Here is a 16340-nt window from a genome sequence, read left to right on the forward strand (position 1 = left end):
TTAACAAATCCTATAAGTTAACCAAATGGCCTTCAATAAAATGCTATTGATATATGTACTTATTACTTCTTTTTTTTGAGCTTGTATGTTGCATTGACTCACTTCACAAGGAAGTATTTTTATTTCTAAGGTCTTTTTTTTTTGTTTTTACTAGGTCATCCAGATAAATTTTGAAGAATTTGATTTGGAGATTGGCTATGACACACTGACAATTGGTGATGGAGGAGAAGTGGGTGATCCCAAAACTGTGCTGCAAGTGTAAGTCTGATTTGTTATTCTCTGTAGAACATAACATAGTATAGGCTTATATGCCTGTATAAATACAATATTTTGGTGATGATGATAAATATGAAGCTCTTCAAATTGGTAACGCTGCTATGTATGATAAAGTGTGTTAATACATGGGAGATAAACCTGGAAAAATATGCTAGATTCTTTGTGCTAGATCAGGGGTTTTCAACGTTTTTTGGTTGGTATACCCCCAGCAGCCAGTCAAGAAGCAGGGAGTCCCCTGGCCGGTCAGCGAGCTGGGGGGGTTTCCCCTGGCGGCCGATTGACAAGGGTGGGGGGGGCATGCCCTGTTGGAAAGTCAAAAGCACTGGCGCCAAAACTGGAACCGCGGACAGCAAAACTGGAAGTGCTGCCGCTTCCCCACGCCACTGCCGCATACCCCTGGGGCCTTCCCAAGTACCCCCAGGGGTAGACATATCCCTGTTTGACAACCCCTGTGCTAGATATTCCTATTAGTTAAGCTATATACCACTAAAACTTGGTTCTTGTGTAACCAATACAGTTAACTTGTTGAGCAAAGATGATGTAGTTTAGTATTTCATACAGATATGCATCACCATCTCAAACTCATTTCTAATAAGAATCAGTGTGACAAGTGGAACTCCTCCCCCAACCAGCCACAGTGCTGGCCATCCACCTGTCTTTGGGCAAGCCAGCTGCCTGCTATGCTATGTTGGTGAATAATAAAGGTGTTAGTTAGGCGGGAGGCTGCCCTTTGAATGCCCAGCTCACATGAGCGATGCGTACATGCTCCAGCCTTCCCTTACATGTGTCCTGTGCCTTGCAGATGTTTTCAATGGCAGTGCAATGACCCAGCCTGAGGCTAGGCCAACTTAGCAGTGTTGTGCCTCTTCCATTCTGCCCTATTACAGGCCACACACACACACCACCCCTCTGTCACTGGGGCCTCTCTCTGTCTCTATCCCGTGACCCTCTTTGGGGCCACACTCATGCACCCTACTCATAGAGATCCTCGGGCTTCATTCTTCATCCTTCAGTCAGCCCCGGTGCAGTGTTTTGGGCCTGTCCCATGGCCCTCACCTGAATGGAACTAAGTGATTCACAAAACAATAGCCCGACTCCACCCCTGTCTTATGCCAGATATTGCACCCCAGCTGTTCCAGTCAGTGTCAGAGGACAACCCTGTTTACTAGTGGCTCTCACTCTGCTACCTCTACCAACCTTAGTCCCACTTGTGGCCTCAGGTACCATAGGACTTACCTGGACCAAGCCACCCCTTCTCCCCAGGGCCACAACTTGCTTGCCTGTCTCACCAGGGACTCATCTATTGCCCCCTCTCAGAGCCTCAACTTACTTGCCCCACTCCTGGGTCCACAGCTCTCTCAGCCTAGCACCCAGCCCCCTAATCTGGAGGCACACACCAGGCCTAACTCCCTTGGCCTAGCACCCAGCCTCCTATCTGGAGCTCACAGGTTCTTTCACCCAATGGGCTCAGGTGCCCCTTGCATGGGTGTGCCTGGTCCCTACTACCCTGTCTCTAGGGTCTTACATTTCTAACAGGCTCAGGTGTCCCACATGGGCATGCCCAGCCTTCCTTCCCTCCAATCTTATAATAGTCCACTGGATGGTGGTGGCTGGGGTTATTGAGGTGCCCTGACCCACTTTTCACTGGGGAGGCTAGCGGTCCTTGTATTTACATGGGGCTGCCACATCACCGGCAGTCCTACCAGGCCTCCCTTTCATAGCAGGGTGAAGTTTTCAGTTATGCTCAGGACCAAGAGGCCTCCTCCTTCCCCATAGCCTCCCCCTTACCTCTGAGATGACCCTGAGCAGCAAGACAGCCAGGTGATGCTGCTCCTTTGGCTGCTGGAAGCTGGCTGGCCTGGCTGGCCTTTGTTTGAAAATGGCAGCCCACATCAGGCACCTGCCAGGTGCCTGCTTCACTGGACGTGCTCTACCACTCTCCTTCCCCTTTAAAATGGTTCCTGAGGGGAGAAGCTTCTGTCTGCTGCCCACAAGCACTCTGAGTCAGCTTGCAATAGCCCCTAAGTGACAAGCACCCCACTGGTGCCCCACCAAAATCAGTTACTCCTGAATTTAGGTTTCTCATTTATTTAACCTGCTGCTGGCACCTGGCTGTATAGCAGTGGCCATCACCAGGATGCCAACTGAAGAAAGGTAGAATTCATTATTCTTTTTTTTTTAAACACAGTATTAACAAATTTTTGTGTTCAATTCCCATCCATTTTTTAAATGTCCAGAAGGCTAACATAATGAAGGAATATGCTTCTTTTCATTACTCCAAACTTTTTTTAAGTTTCTTTTTTTCCAGTTTAAGTAATCCTGTAGATATAATTGTGTGGAGTTTTGTATGGTCAGCAGGTGCCTCTTCAGATTAAATTTAACATTCCACATCTAACTCAATATTATTCCTATAAAATAATGAATAATTGCTTAGAAAAAAATATTTATTCATAAGAGACTGAACATTGCTTAGGTGTGTATGTACTTGGAAGAAGAAGAAAAAGGACCAAATAAGTTTTATTTAGTATTTTAATAACTTTTTAAAATTAAAATGACTTCACAATAAAAATATTTTTCAGTTTTCAATCTGTTTTCAAAACTGAAATATAAATATATAAAAATAGGAAGAATGAAAAAGGAAGTGTGTAAGAAAAACAAAATGAAACTGTAGCATCTTAATTGGATCTATCATGTCTGTTTATTACTAAATGTAATGTATCGAGCAGAAATGTGACAAAGTTAAATACTTAGAAGTAGAAAAGACTTTATTAAGACATCTATTCCACACCCTGTTAATGCAGAATTATTCCCCTTGAGTACATTTTTTAGCCATTTTTCAACTTTTTTTATGTCTGAAAGTAATAACAGTTCCACCACATAACTAATGTGTCTATTTCACAATTTGATAGATCATACCTCCTCCTGTCAGGTGGCACTGGTACTGGTGTTCATGTTATATTTCTTAATTCCATTGTATTAAATCTGTTTGTAAAAACTTAAACCTTAAGCTGCTTCTCTTTGAAATGTATATCTATCAAGTATGTTCTCACTTGTATCCCATAGATAGATAGATACATAGATCTACAAATGCTTTTAATGTAAAGATGCGATATGTTACAATTAGACCAGGTCTGGAGCAATTAAATTTTGAAGGATCACACATGAAAAACTCATTAAGTAGTACTAAGTGCCTTCTAGGTGTCTTAAAGTCATGACCAGGATTATATTTGAGCTGTGCTACCTAGTTCAAGTTAAGTGAACTTCTTGCTGTTCACCTGAGATAAAACCACCAGTCTTCAGTCTTTTGGTATCTCAGGAGGCACTGCTTCCAGGTGGACTAGCTATCATCCAGGACTCTATGGCCCTGGAGTGAGAGCTGGCAAAACAGTTGGGAAGTAGGTGTGTGAAGAGGAAAGGGAAAGGGGTTAAGGGGTTCAGTGGAGCCAAGAGAAGTGGGGAATGAGAAGGAGAGCAGGGGGAAGGGACAGGAGAATGGAAAAGGGAGGGGCATTAGAGGGGGATATGCATGGGTGGGTAGCTGCCAGGCTGATGCCTGCTCTAGATCCCTTGAATTGCCCCTCAACCCCCATTACCACCCCCCTACCTCCAATTAGGCACTCAATTCTGATCCACCTGGCAGGGGCTAGATCTGCAGACATGGAGACAGTCTGGACTGCAGGGAGCCCAGCAACAGGCAGGGAACTCCCACCTGCCCCCCACCCCCCACTTCTGCTACTGCTGCATATCCACATATCTCTTCATACTGGGCATGTTTTCTGGCTGACTGAGGTGGCAGGGCAACAATCCAGGGATCACTAGGGGGGGAAGAAATTCTGTTGGCGGCGGGGGTGTGTGATTCAAGTAGCACAGGGACCCATTTCCCTTTTTACCCCCTCTCTCCCCAACCTATACTGGGGATAGAGAGCTGGTGAATGGTGCAGACATGGAACAGACTTGCTCTATTGCAGCCCCTAGCCACATCCCTGCTTGCCAGCCCTCTAGCTGCAGTTTGAGCAGTGCATGTTAGAGAAGGTATTAGCGCTTAACCAACCAGCATTCCATACAATTTGCACTTGCTAAGTCTAATATCTAACTTCACTCTAAAAAACAGAAACAGTGATTGAAAGAGACATCTTCCTCCCAGATGAGTCCTGATCACAAGGACACAGAGCTGCATCCTTTCTTTTGCTCTCTTTCTCTATCCTCATGAGTCTGCAGAGTTGCTCAACTTTAGTACTAGGCATGCATATTGCCTCCTGGGAGGCTGGAGCCCATCCAGGTATACCACTTCATGATCAGTACTTTAATCACTAGGTTATTATATGATGGATGGAAACTACAGTTATAAAAATAAAACAGCTGTGTGAGCTTTATGTGATAGCCTCTGTCCAGCTGGGGTGTGCTAGGTATACTCTGATCTTACTTAGAGTCAGGCTCCTCTGCCTAGCTTTGGGATTGTAGTGGGGCTTAGATTTGAGATAGGGTCCTAGCCACTCAGGCTTGGGCAGTTATGTGTTGTGCATGAATAGAACTATAACTGATGATACCTTGGGAACTTACAAGGCAAATAGGGAAGGGCCTAATGAGTTTTAGGTGCTTTCAAGATAGGTACCTGCTGAATACTGATTTTTTTAATCATAGTTTAGGTTTGAGCACCTAAAGTTCTTCTAAGTCTTCCTTTTGCTTCTGGCCCTAAGCATTTCAGGTTCTCTTACATTTGGATAGCACTATATAACCATGACGGATTATATAGATATTTACTATTACTATTCCATTCTTTGAAAAGTAGGTATGCATTAATTATTCCATTATGCGTTTAAGGAAAACGACACATGGGTATTAAGACCATGCAACAAGTCCTCATAGAGGTGACAGTGATTTTTTTTTTCTTTTATCCCATGACCATATTGACTCTTCTCTTCTAATGAAATAACATTTCTGACCCATAAGTTCCTCAAGTTTTACTGATATTTAAATAAAGTGTTGAAATAATATTTTTCCACTTAAATTACAGTAACACATTCAGATACAGAGTAGCAATATTTTACATCTTGACAAATGTAAGCCTATCTGTGTAAGTTTGGTTTTATCAAAGGGGTTAATATTTTATAAGAACATATTTGATGATGAAGCATATATTGGAAAAAACATGATAAAATTATAATATTAAATTTGTCATGAATATGAATGAACCCCATATCATTTTCTCTTATCATTGCATTACTTAAATTGTCATGAGATTCTATTAAGTAAGGATTAACATACAGTATAATAGGGAAGTTGTGCTGAGTAGTTCCAAGCAAGTAATTTGCAGCAACTATTTTTGATTAATAGGATGTCAGCTGCCCGATCAGAGTTTCCATATTATTCCACATATTTACATTTTTTATATATATATTATTAATCCTAAAAAGATAATAGCAAAAGTTCAGTACTTGGAATATGAAAAGTTATTTTGTTATGACTAGTCATATCAGACACTTAGGTATTATGTGTATTCTCCAAGTAGTTGAAAAAAAATATTTTGTAATCAGGAAAAAGGTTTGATGAAGCCTCTGGGGCTAAATCTTTCTGAAATAATTAGCAATTTAAGTAAAGGGAGTGGAAAACTGTAAGCCTTTTCCTTGTCTTTGGTACCAATCCTAAAAAAAAAAAAAAATAGGCAACTTGATGATTTAGTAAAAGGTGCTAAATTCATATTAATTCTTCCCCACACTTCCATACCTTGAAAGCTTTTAGTCCTTACACAGCAGATATCCTGGATGGTTAGGGCATTCCCCCGAGAGTGGGAAAATATGGGTTTGAATTCCCTTCAGCAGAAGGAATTGTTTTAAAAAATGAAGTATGACCTTTTCTTGATATTTAAATGAATGTGGTATGCATACATATGAATACGGGTTGGCACCTAAGTTCTGTAGAGGATGGGATTTAAAACATATCACTCTTTCCAGTGTTTTCCTCTTGACTAGGTTAGGTGTCTTCCAACACAGCATGTTTATGTATCCCTGCCTGAGGCATCTAATTCTTACTATGTCTATGTGCTTTACTCAAGGTTTTGGATTACACAAAAAGGCCATGCATATGAGAGTTAGATGTTTCAGTATTCAGGGCTATAACACCAACTCCCTTTTTGGATCTGGCCTTAAGCTTTTCAAGAGTTTAAACATTTCAATTATTGTTTGGCGATAGGCCAGAACCGAACATGAGTAAATTTTTATAACTCATCTGAAACCAATAGGAATATAATAATTAACAGTAGCTGAGGTTCTGACTTGTAATTTGAAAATATTAAGAGTATTGTTAGATGTAAGCCAACGTGCACCTTTAACATTTTTCATTTAATCTAGGAATGGGTTAAAATCCTCTGGAAAGGCATAGATATCCTTCCTATGGGATGTATAGCAGTATCTATGCAAAATGGTTATTAAAAAAGAAAGTGTGTTAAAAATACATCTTCAGAATTAAACCTGTAAAACAGGAAATGTGCTGGCTTCTGTGGCCCAGCATTATAAGAATATTTGCCACTGACACTGCAGTGGTGGAAATTCCCAGTGACTGCTGCCAAAATCGAGGATTAGCTCAGGGTGACAAGTTCCAAATCTAAAAGTGGCCATTCCACCCCTCCTTTTTCTAAGGGAAGGGACATCCTTCTAATCAGTGGCTTGGCAATATGTGAAAATTGCCAGTCACAGCAAGACACTTTCCTTTAGTGATAGGGATAAGCATTTAATGCATTATTTAATTTCTGCCAGGCAGCTATTTGCTCAGTTCTGGCAATCATCTTTATAGTAGCTCCATCTGTGAACACAGATGTGGGAAATTGATGTGGATTTCTCCCACAGCGGAGTATTTGAAACAGAAGCAAACTAAGAAGATCAGGGAAGAATTCTAAAATTAGTGACAGTATGTATTTTAAATAATCCATTTTAAAGCACCAGTTCAGTTTAAATGATTGTCTTGAATTGGAAAATAATTTCTGACTTCCCTGTTCAAGGGAAAAATCATGCGCACACCACTGCCCAGTCTTCTCCTCATGACCCTACTTTCATTTTCAAAAAGGGAAGCTGAGTTATTTTCAACCACTCTTTTCTTCTTGAAAGACTCCTGTTAAATTTGAGAAAAGAATTGCTCAGTGCAGAGTGTATAAAAAGAAGTTATCATAAACAAAGTGCTGCAAATGAATCTACCAAGTGCAGTTTTCAAAGTGCTTCTATTTCACTGTCATATTATTTTTAAAATAACCCTGCAAACAGAATAAGCTTCTGGGATTTGTGTAATTTATATATTTTTTTTGCTGGGATTTCAGTCACTTTTCTGTCTCAAGGGTTAGGTTGCATTCTGTCACAGCTAAAGTATACCTCCTGAATTCAAGAACTATCCGTTGTATAATTCCACTTTGACTGCTAATGACAGGCATTCTCCAGATTTTGTAGGCCAAAAGAAGCACATAATAGAGTATCACTCCATGAATCACTCAATTTTAAGGAGGGCCTGCAAGAATTGAGATACATGGGTGAAGCTGTTACTGCTGCAAATGTCTTTGCAGCCTGTAGTATTCACCCCCTGAGAAGTTAAAAAAAAAAAAAAAAAAAGAACAGTCATATTCTGGAAGCAGGTTCTCCAGAGCAGTCTTTCCACATTCATTAACACCTTGCCACTATTCCAGAGCACTGTCATAAAAAAAAGGAGCACTGCGATAGCCAGGGCAACAGATAGGGCATCCCTGTTTCTCACTCCAAGTAAAGTGACTTAAAATTCAGCACCAGCCCACCTCAGCCAAGAACCATTGCTCCAAGTCTCATTTAGAATCTGCAGGATGAAGAGAACCTGGTAATTTCATCCCACAAGAATAGTACTGTCTCTGGAACAGTATCAGCAAGGTGGCCTTTCAGCAATATACCTGGTATAGAGATTGTTGGCATCCACCAGCTTGCCTTCAAGATGGAGCACTGCCACCCAGTTTCATTTTTCATTTCTGCACCAGATACCCTGGCTCTAGATAAGCTAGCACAAATGTCCTTCCAGGCACTGGCTGACAGCCTCTGGAGTCTCCTGTACTGGAAAATTTGAGAGAAATCATCTCCAAACAACTTAATGTTGTGGCTCTCCCTGACAATGTGCCATGCATGCACCACTGGTTCTGTAGATTAAAACTACTACTATTCATGTTCTTCTCCAGAGCACAATTAGTTTTATCTTTTTGCTTAAACCCAGTTCTCACCTAGGGTAGTGTAGTTGGAATTCAGTGGACAGCAGAATACAGATAGGAGTACACTGGGGAGCACAGATGAAGAGCAGGAGCCTTCAAACAAGTACCATCCTGGTCTACTGTAATGATTCTGCTTCCCTTCTGTGTCTACTAATCTTGGGTGCTCTGTTTTCCCTGCAGGTTCCCTACTCTTAAGAATATTTTTAGTGGTAACCTTTTTGAACCCTCCTCTTCTGAGGAAATATAACTACCTCCAGCTCCTCCACTTGTAGACACTCTGGAAGGTAGGATCCAGGATCCAGAATGACCTGGATACAGTGAAGAAATTATTCAAAATCAATCAAATTAAATTCAACAAGGACACGTGTGAAGTCCTGCACTTGGATGGAATAATTGTATGCATTAATACACAATGGGGAATGAGTAGCTAAGCTTCAGCACTATAGAGAAAGATCTGGGGGTTATTGTGGACCATGACCTGAATGTGAGCAAACAGTGTGGTCTTATTATTAAAAAAAAATCCAGAATCATACTAGGTTGCATTAACAAGAAAGTCTATTGTGAATAAGGGATGTGATTCTTCCATACTTTTTGGTACTGCTGAGGCCTCACCTGGGCTACTGTGTCCAGTTTTTTGTCTCTGTGGGTGTTTATACATGTGCTCCATGAGTGTGTGTGTGGGTGGGTGGGTGGGGGGGGGTGCTGCTTTAATTAGAGCAGCTCCAAGAGCCACTCTAGTTAAAGTACCTGAAGTGTCTTGTGTATCAGTGTCCCCATGCTGAAAAATTTAGTTAAAGCACCCCTGCCACTATTTTTCAGCATGGGGATACTAATACGCAAGGTGCTAGAGTTTCTTGGAGCAAGGTAATTACCACACTCCAGCAGACTTGATTAATTGAGTCTGCTCCAACACACCGTAATTACAGCGCATTAGAGCAGCCTCACTGCATGTGTCTAGGGGCCCTGCGTTTCAAGGAAGATTTAGGCTGATTAGAAAGAGCCCATTAGAGGGCCACAAACATGATCAGGGGCCTGGGAGATATGATTTAAATGGAAAGTCTGAAAAACTTGTAGTCTTGAGAAGACTGAATGGGGGATCTACGAACAGTCTTTAAATACCTGGAGGAAGATTACAAAGATGATGGAGATAGACTTTTCTGACTCTAGGGGATAGGACTAGGAACACTGGCCTTCAACAGCAGCAGAGAAAATTTGGATTGGACATTAGTAAGAACTTTCTGACTATGGGTGTGGTTTAACATTGAAAAGATTACCTAGCTAAGTTGTGCAATCACCATCTCTGGAAAATTTCAAGAGGAGTTTAGACAGACACTTGAATGGGATAGCTGAGCCAGGGGGCTAGACTAGATGGCTTTGTAAGGTCACTTCTGACCCTACTTTCCAGTGATCCTGTGAACCTTCTTATCTGCATTTTTTTAGAGAGGGAAGCATACTACAGAAGGGACAAAGAGCTTTCTTTGAGTTCAGAACATCTTCAGTATTCCTTCTAAAAAGGATCCAAAGGGAATGTATCTTTTTAATCATGTGGTCTACAAATAAAAAAAGGCTAACTATTAAGTTGTGCCGCTAAAATATGCCTCCCTCCTCTGGAATGGACTTTCAGGTATCATAGCAAAGTGATGCAAGGATCAGCTGTAGAAACTGAATAGACTCACATTGGAAGAGATTCAATGATTCGGCTGTAAACACAGCTTTATATGTTTTTTCTACATACCTCGAGGTACCAAGTGCAGCTCGTGAACAGTGAGATGGTGAGGCAGATGAGGCATTCCCTGCATGCTTGGCTGTGGACCTGGAAGTGAACTAGAAATACTTCTGGGCCACTTCCAGGTCTACTACAGAGTGCACGCCCCCCCCCCCCGCCCCACCTCCCACCTCAGCGACTGGTGCCTCCTGAGTCTGGGGGGGCACCCAGGGTCTCCCCATGGCCAATCACTGGGCCAGTACCAGCCCATTTCTGGGTCCACCACTGAGTACTTCCAGTCTACTTATGAGTCCAATGTCAAGCGTGTGGGGCACCCCCCCCCACCGTGTTTCTATGGGACGCTCCATCCGCCCCACAATTTCAGCATTCATGAGCTATGTTTGTTACCTTGAGGCATGTAGAAAAAAACATATTAAGCTGTGTCTATGGCCGAATCACTGATTCTCCAAATCAGAATCTTATCTTCAGATTCAGCCAAATCAAATTGGGACAGTGATCTGAATCAGCAAATTGAATCACTGTCCCCCAAATTGGGCCGAATCTGAATCAAATACTGCCTGCTTTGCACACCCCTAGTATCCATTTTGCTTTAATGTTTACTATCCCCTCCCCACTTCTCTTTTCCACAAAAGACATTTAGAATAGAAATAGACTCCATAGAACAGAGCCATGAAATAAGAGGTTTCTATTTCCATTACTTTCAAATTCTAAAGAGAAAAGGGGGGATTCCAGAACATGCTGGTCAACCCTATTAATCAGAGCCCCCATCTATTGGTTTCCTGCTGGCAGAGGAACTGAGTGGTAGTTGAAGACAACACATCACTTATTTTTTAGTTCATGGAGTTTACATGTCATGGATACTGACCTGGGCACAACACATACTATTATTATTGATATGGGTATCATTATTGAAAAAATCCCTTTTCATATGTAGAAAGCATCCACCCCAATGGAATGAAGTGAATTCCAGCAAGACTGGAATATGTCTAGATAGCACACATTGAATAACCAGTTATCAAAAGGTGAATGACAGCCTTTATATCTCTTCAGCTTTTCCAGTAGCTTGGGCTAGGGACAGACATGGCACATAAAGCAGTTTAAGTGATCAGAAACTGGTTCAAAACTGTCAGAGAACAGACATTCAGTGCACATAAACCAGCCCCAAAATGAGTGAAACCAGTTTGATATAAACCTGGCTGAATGTAGTATTAGACTTAACTGATTTAGGTCAAACTGGTTTATGCAATGTCTGTGCCAGACCCCTTCCTGATTTAAGTTAAATCAGATTCCCCCAGCATCTCATCATGCATTCTGGGCTGGGCAGGGCTCTCTGCTCCACAGCAGAGCTGGCTTTTCCCTTCTGCTCCCTAGCTGGAGCTCCAGCAGAAACTTGCAGGAACAGCAGAGTCCACCTGGCTTCCCCATGCCCCACTCCCCTCCCTCACCACTCACTGCTTAAGCAGAGATCCCTTACTCTCTCCCCCAGCACTGACCATAGCCAGCATTTGACATGCTAGCAAATGCTGTGTAAGGCAGATAGGACAGTGTCTGCTTAGGGCTTGTTGGAGCTAATTAATAGCTCAGCTGGTAATGTCCCTGTATTCCTTCCTTTGGAAAAAGCTGTTTAAGAAGAGCTTGAACTAATGAGTGAGGCTTTGTTTTCTGATGGGGTGCTAAATGTTGATGACAGAGCTGATAAATGCTCTGTTATCAAGGTGGGGGACACTCCTAATTAGAGTGTCCTGCCATCCCCCTCAGCTCAGCCCTGTAGAAGAGAGGGAGGGCTGCTTTTGCACCCTCCAGCTTCTAACATGAGTCACTGCAGGCATGTGCTGGCATTTTTTTCAGTCCAGAGGGGATGTCTGTGCAGTTGCAAAGTGATTTAGCCCAGGCAGGTTAGACTAACCTGCAAAGATTGAATCAATCCAGGATCAGTCTTTTTGAATGTCTGTCCCTAGCCTTGATATATAACCTTAAACATTCTCTATGTTCTCCCCCACTTCTATAATGGAAAAAGTAAGTAGCATAGGAATTTGGTATTCATTAATCTTTGGAAAGTATTTTGTAAAGCCTCAAAGAGAAGTCTCCATTATAATGCAACATGTCTCCCTGTCACGGTCCCTTTTTGTGGGGGGGAGGGAGGTTGAACATAGCATTATGAGTTCTGCTTTCTCAGCTTGTAGTGACAACCATTTAAAATCTTCATTAGCCATTCATATTTTTCTATTATTGTCCAGTTGTGAAAACAATTATTATTGTCCAGGCATAACTGGGCAGCTTTGAGCCTTGGACACAGCAGTTAGCAGAGCAGCAGCAGCTGTGCTGCTGGCAGCAGTGTGGCTCCTAAGAGAACAGTGGTGCTGGCTACTATTTTTGTACCCTTACTAAATCAGTGCCTGAGGCTACTGCTCACCTTGCCCTCCCCCCACTCCCCCCGCACTTAGTTTTGCTACTGCCAATAGGGAAGTACTTACTAGCACAAGTAGTCACATTTAATTCAGTAGAACAACTCATGTGAGTAACTGCTCACTCAGAAAAGTAAAGTTCTCCATTTATGCCTTTATTCTTTTGCCTGTGTTTCAGTTCATTTTTATGGTTTATATTATCTCTAACAAGATAAGTTACGAGAACAAGAGCATTACAAAGTAGTAAACGTTCATGATAAAAAGAATTCTTCTTCCAAAAATTGCATAGAATCTCTCTCTCTCTCTCTCTCTGGTCTAAATGTCAGGAGCAGTGATGGCTTAAAATTAATCTCGTTTTATAACCTACTGTTACAAATCATGAACAGTTAAAAATTATTGCATTTCTCATGTTTTTTATATGACTGTGATATTGTGGTTCTGAAAGATTTCACTACCTGGTTTTATATCTGTGATGCTTTATGCTTAATCTTTTCCTCTAGGTTAACAGGAAGTTTTGTACCAGATTTGATTGTGAGCATGAGCAGTCAAATGTGGTTGCACCTTCAAACGGATGAAAGCGTGGGCTCAATTGGCTTCAAGGTTAACTACAAAGGTAACAATAAGCTATGGAGATGCATTTAGCAGTTCATCAATGTAAGGCAATCATTATAATTCATTTTATGCTCCCCATTTCTTATTCTGTTACTTTAAAAGGAATTCAGAGAAGCAAGAGTATGAAAGTTGTTTTGATTAAGGGATAATACTGAAAATTACATGCAGGCATTCATTAGGCCTTGAACTTGCATTGTACTACAAGGTGGATTCCTGTGTCCTCATGGAGCCTGCTAAATATGTGTGTGTTTATAAGAATTACATTCTTAGAATATAATTTTAATGTAGACTTCTTATTATTTCTTGCATGTTTTATGTAATATCAAAATAATGTGGATTTTTAAAATCCAGGCTCTTAATACAGGCAACTGCATTTTACTTTCATTTTGAAAATTAACCCTTCCAACATTTATGTAGACACATAGTCATTTTTTTTTTTTAATAAATATAAATGTGAATGTCTAGAGGCCATATTCAAAATCAGAGCTCACACAATTTCTGCCCTCAAATGATCTATGCTAGCTCTTCCAATTATAGGGCCTCCATAAGGATATCTCATGTTAAAAGGGGGTCAGCTCTTCATAAGGTTAGAGCTGAACATATACTGAGAGGAGTGGGAAAATGTTTTTTGTAAATATGCAAAAAATAAAATATGAATTCCATTCACAATGTTTCAGAGGCAATTTGTGAATGCAACAAACTTTGAACTGCAGGTAAGTCTGAGATATGTCCTTGAAAAAGTTTGCATAGCAGAAAGTCAATTTCATTACTTAAAGGATTACTTTCTAGTAGAATGAATGTTGTTGTAAACAATAGTTTATTTGCATTTACTACCTTACTATGATACCAGTTTTACGCATGTGGTACTTTTATTCTCTCATAGGAACAGTAATTCTTCAAATACTAAAATTAATGGTATGTGTGTTGGTAAAAGAGGCAGCACAAAAGATGAATATATTTACATTCATTTCCATGAACTTCTTTTTTTGTGTGTATTTAAAAACCTACTTACATACACCACCTAAATTTTTCTGTCTTTTCACATTGCTATTTTTCCTAACCTTATCGCATGATGTTTAATTGCCTATCTGTCTGATGGGTATTTTATTTAATCTGGAAACTGGAGTTTGATTTTGTTATTTCTGTGGTCCTTGAAAGGGCTTATTTATTCACTGGAGATGCCAAACATCTAGCCAGTATCCAATAAATAAACAGTTTTGTGCCAAGCCCTTTCTGGTAAAGATGGTTGACTGTCAACACAGAATCCAACTGGAAAGGATTTTAGATAAGAAACTGGCTTGCAAGTTAAAGCTGTCGCTAAAGCTTTGGAATTAGTATATAGCAACTGAAAAATATACACATTTATCTGATATAGGACAAAGAATAAATGTGGAAACCATTTCTGCACAGGTGCAGGAAGTAGAAACTTAGACAACTGAATTAGAAAATTGTGAATCCTGGCACATTTTGATTGCTTCATTTAAGGTTGGTGCATAGTAATAGAATGAATAGTTTCACTAAGACTAAGTTAAAGTTCCTATCTTGTATGCAGTTAGCATTCCTGAAAGTACTGGGAACAGGGACATCTTGAACAGGGGAGGGTACTTTAAAACAGTTGTGAGTTATTGACACTGCACATTCTACCTGGTTATATTTCTCTCTCCGATGCTAGAAGGTTATGTGTAAAGAAATTTATCCTTGCTCAAAGTGCAAAAAGCTATATAGATCATCTGTGACAGAACTGAAGCAAGGAACACGATTTAAAGCAGCAAGACTTGAAAACAAGGGACTGTTGAACTGTCAAGGGAACCATATTACCCAGCCTACACACCATCACTACTTAACAGAATAAAGCACTTTGATACTGAAAAGAGAATTTCAGAGAAGGACTTGAATGTTGTTTTGCCCCTTCTGGCCAGACTGAGGGTGAAATTTGGCAGACATATATATGCTTTTCAGTTTCCAGCTCATTTTTTGACTGCTAAGATTTACTGAGATTGTGTAGAATGAGAGCAGGGATTTAACTCATAGGTTTATACACGGATAAATTCCTGACCTAGAAACTTTGTAGGGGGATCTACTTTAATAGTTTGAGAGTCCTCTTTATTTGGATACTTTGTATTGTCATTTTTATGTTGTGAGATGTTTTGATGGGTATTGCGTTCCACTTGGGCAGCTATGAATGTCAAGTCTCTGCCTAGGGATTTTTGTCAACAGCTGAATGACAGACAGTTGTTTCTTTATGAAACTAATGTTGGGAAAATGCCAAATTTTGACATTAAAAACTTTTTCAGTACTCCAGGACAAATTCTGTTCTTAAGACTGAAAACAAAATAAACAACAACCTGGGTGCCTAGCTACAATTGTTGACACTTGAGTCATACATCCTCAAAGCCCCTAGCTCAGCACTGCCTCATTTTGAAAGTACCTAAACCAGGGGTGGGCAATTATTTCAGGCAGAGGGCCACTTACTGAGTTTTGGCAAGATGTTGTGGGCCTCATGGGTAGCCCCTCCCCTTGACAGGTGCCCCACCCCCTGGTCACCATCTTGTGACTGGAAGTTCTGCCCCTTAACACCTGACTTTTGCCACCTGAAGTCCCTCCCCTTGCCCCTTTCAGCAAGGGGTTTTGCCATCTTGGAACCAGAAAAAATACCAAATTATATTCTAAAAAACAAACATCTACAGCATTCATTAGTTTGAATTCAAAAAATATTTTTTCCTGATTTACATGTGTTTGTGTAGTGTACACACATGTGATTGATTGCACAATAGCTTAAAATGAAGTCTTATTCTTGTATACTGTGGGGAGTGGGTATAGGTTTGTGGGGGACTGTGGGTGTGTGGGTATGTGGGTTATGGGTAGGTATGGGGTTTGTGGGGGCTTGTTTGTGGAGGGAGGGTAGCTGGAGTGTGTGAGGGGGTAGCTGTGGGGGTCTTCATGTATGGCAGTGCAGGTGGGGTGTGAGTGCATGTGCATGGTGGGGCATGTGTGTGGGACTCACCCTATGAACACACACATGCACACACACAGGCATTCACACACACTGCCCCTGCCTGCACACACACACCCACTCACACACACTGGTCCAGTGAAGTTCCCTTGGTAGCTA

The 16340-nt window shown here is 41.1% G+C and overlaps 1 protein-coding gene across 1 annotated transcript in view; it reads left to right on the forward strand.

The window, feature by feature from the left end:
- Positions 1-16340, forward strand: part of CSMD3 (CUB and Sushi multiple domains 3) — a 1325501-nt gene that overhangs the window by 682837 nt on the left and 626324 nt on the right. Inside the window, exons 12-13 of the mRNA XM_014603846.3 lie at positions 155-258; positions 13117-13229. Of these exons, the coding sequence (XP_014459332.1) occupies positions 155-258; positions 13117-13229 (217 nt within the window). The remainder of the gene's footprint in view (positions 1-154; positions 259-13116; positions 13230-16340) is intronic.

The sequence above is a fragment of the Alligator mississippiensis genome, chromosome 3 (genome assembly GCF_030867095.1).
Source record: "Alligator mississippiensis isolate rAllMis1 chromosome 3, rAllMis1, whole genome shotgun sequence".
Taxonomy (NCBI): Eukaryota; Metazoa; Chordata; order Crocodylia; family Alligatoridae; genus Alligator; species Alligator mississippiensis.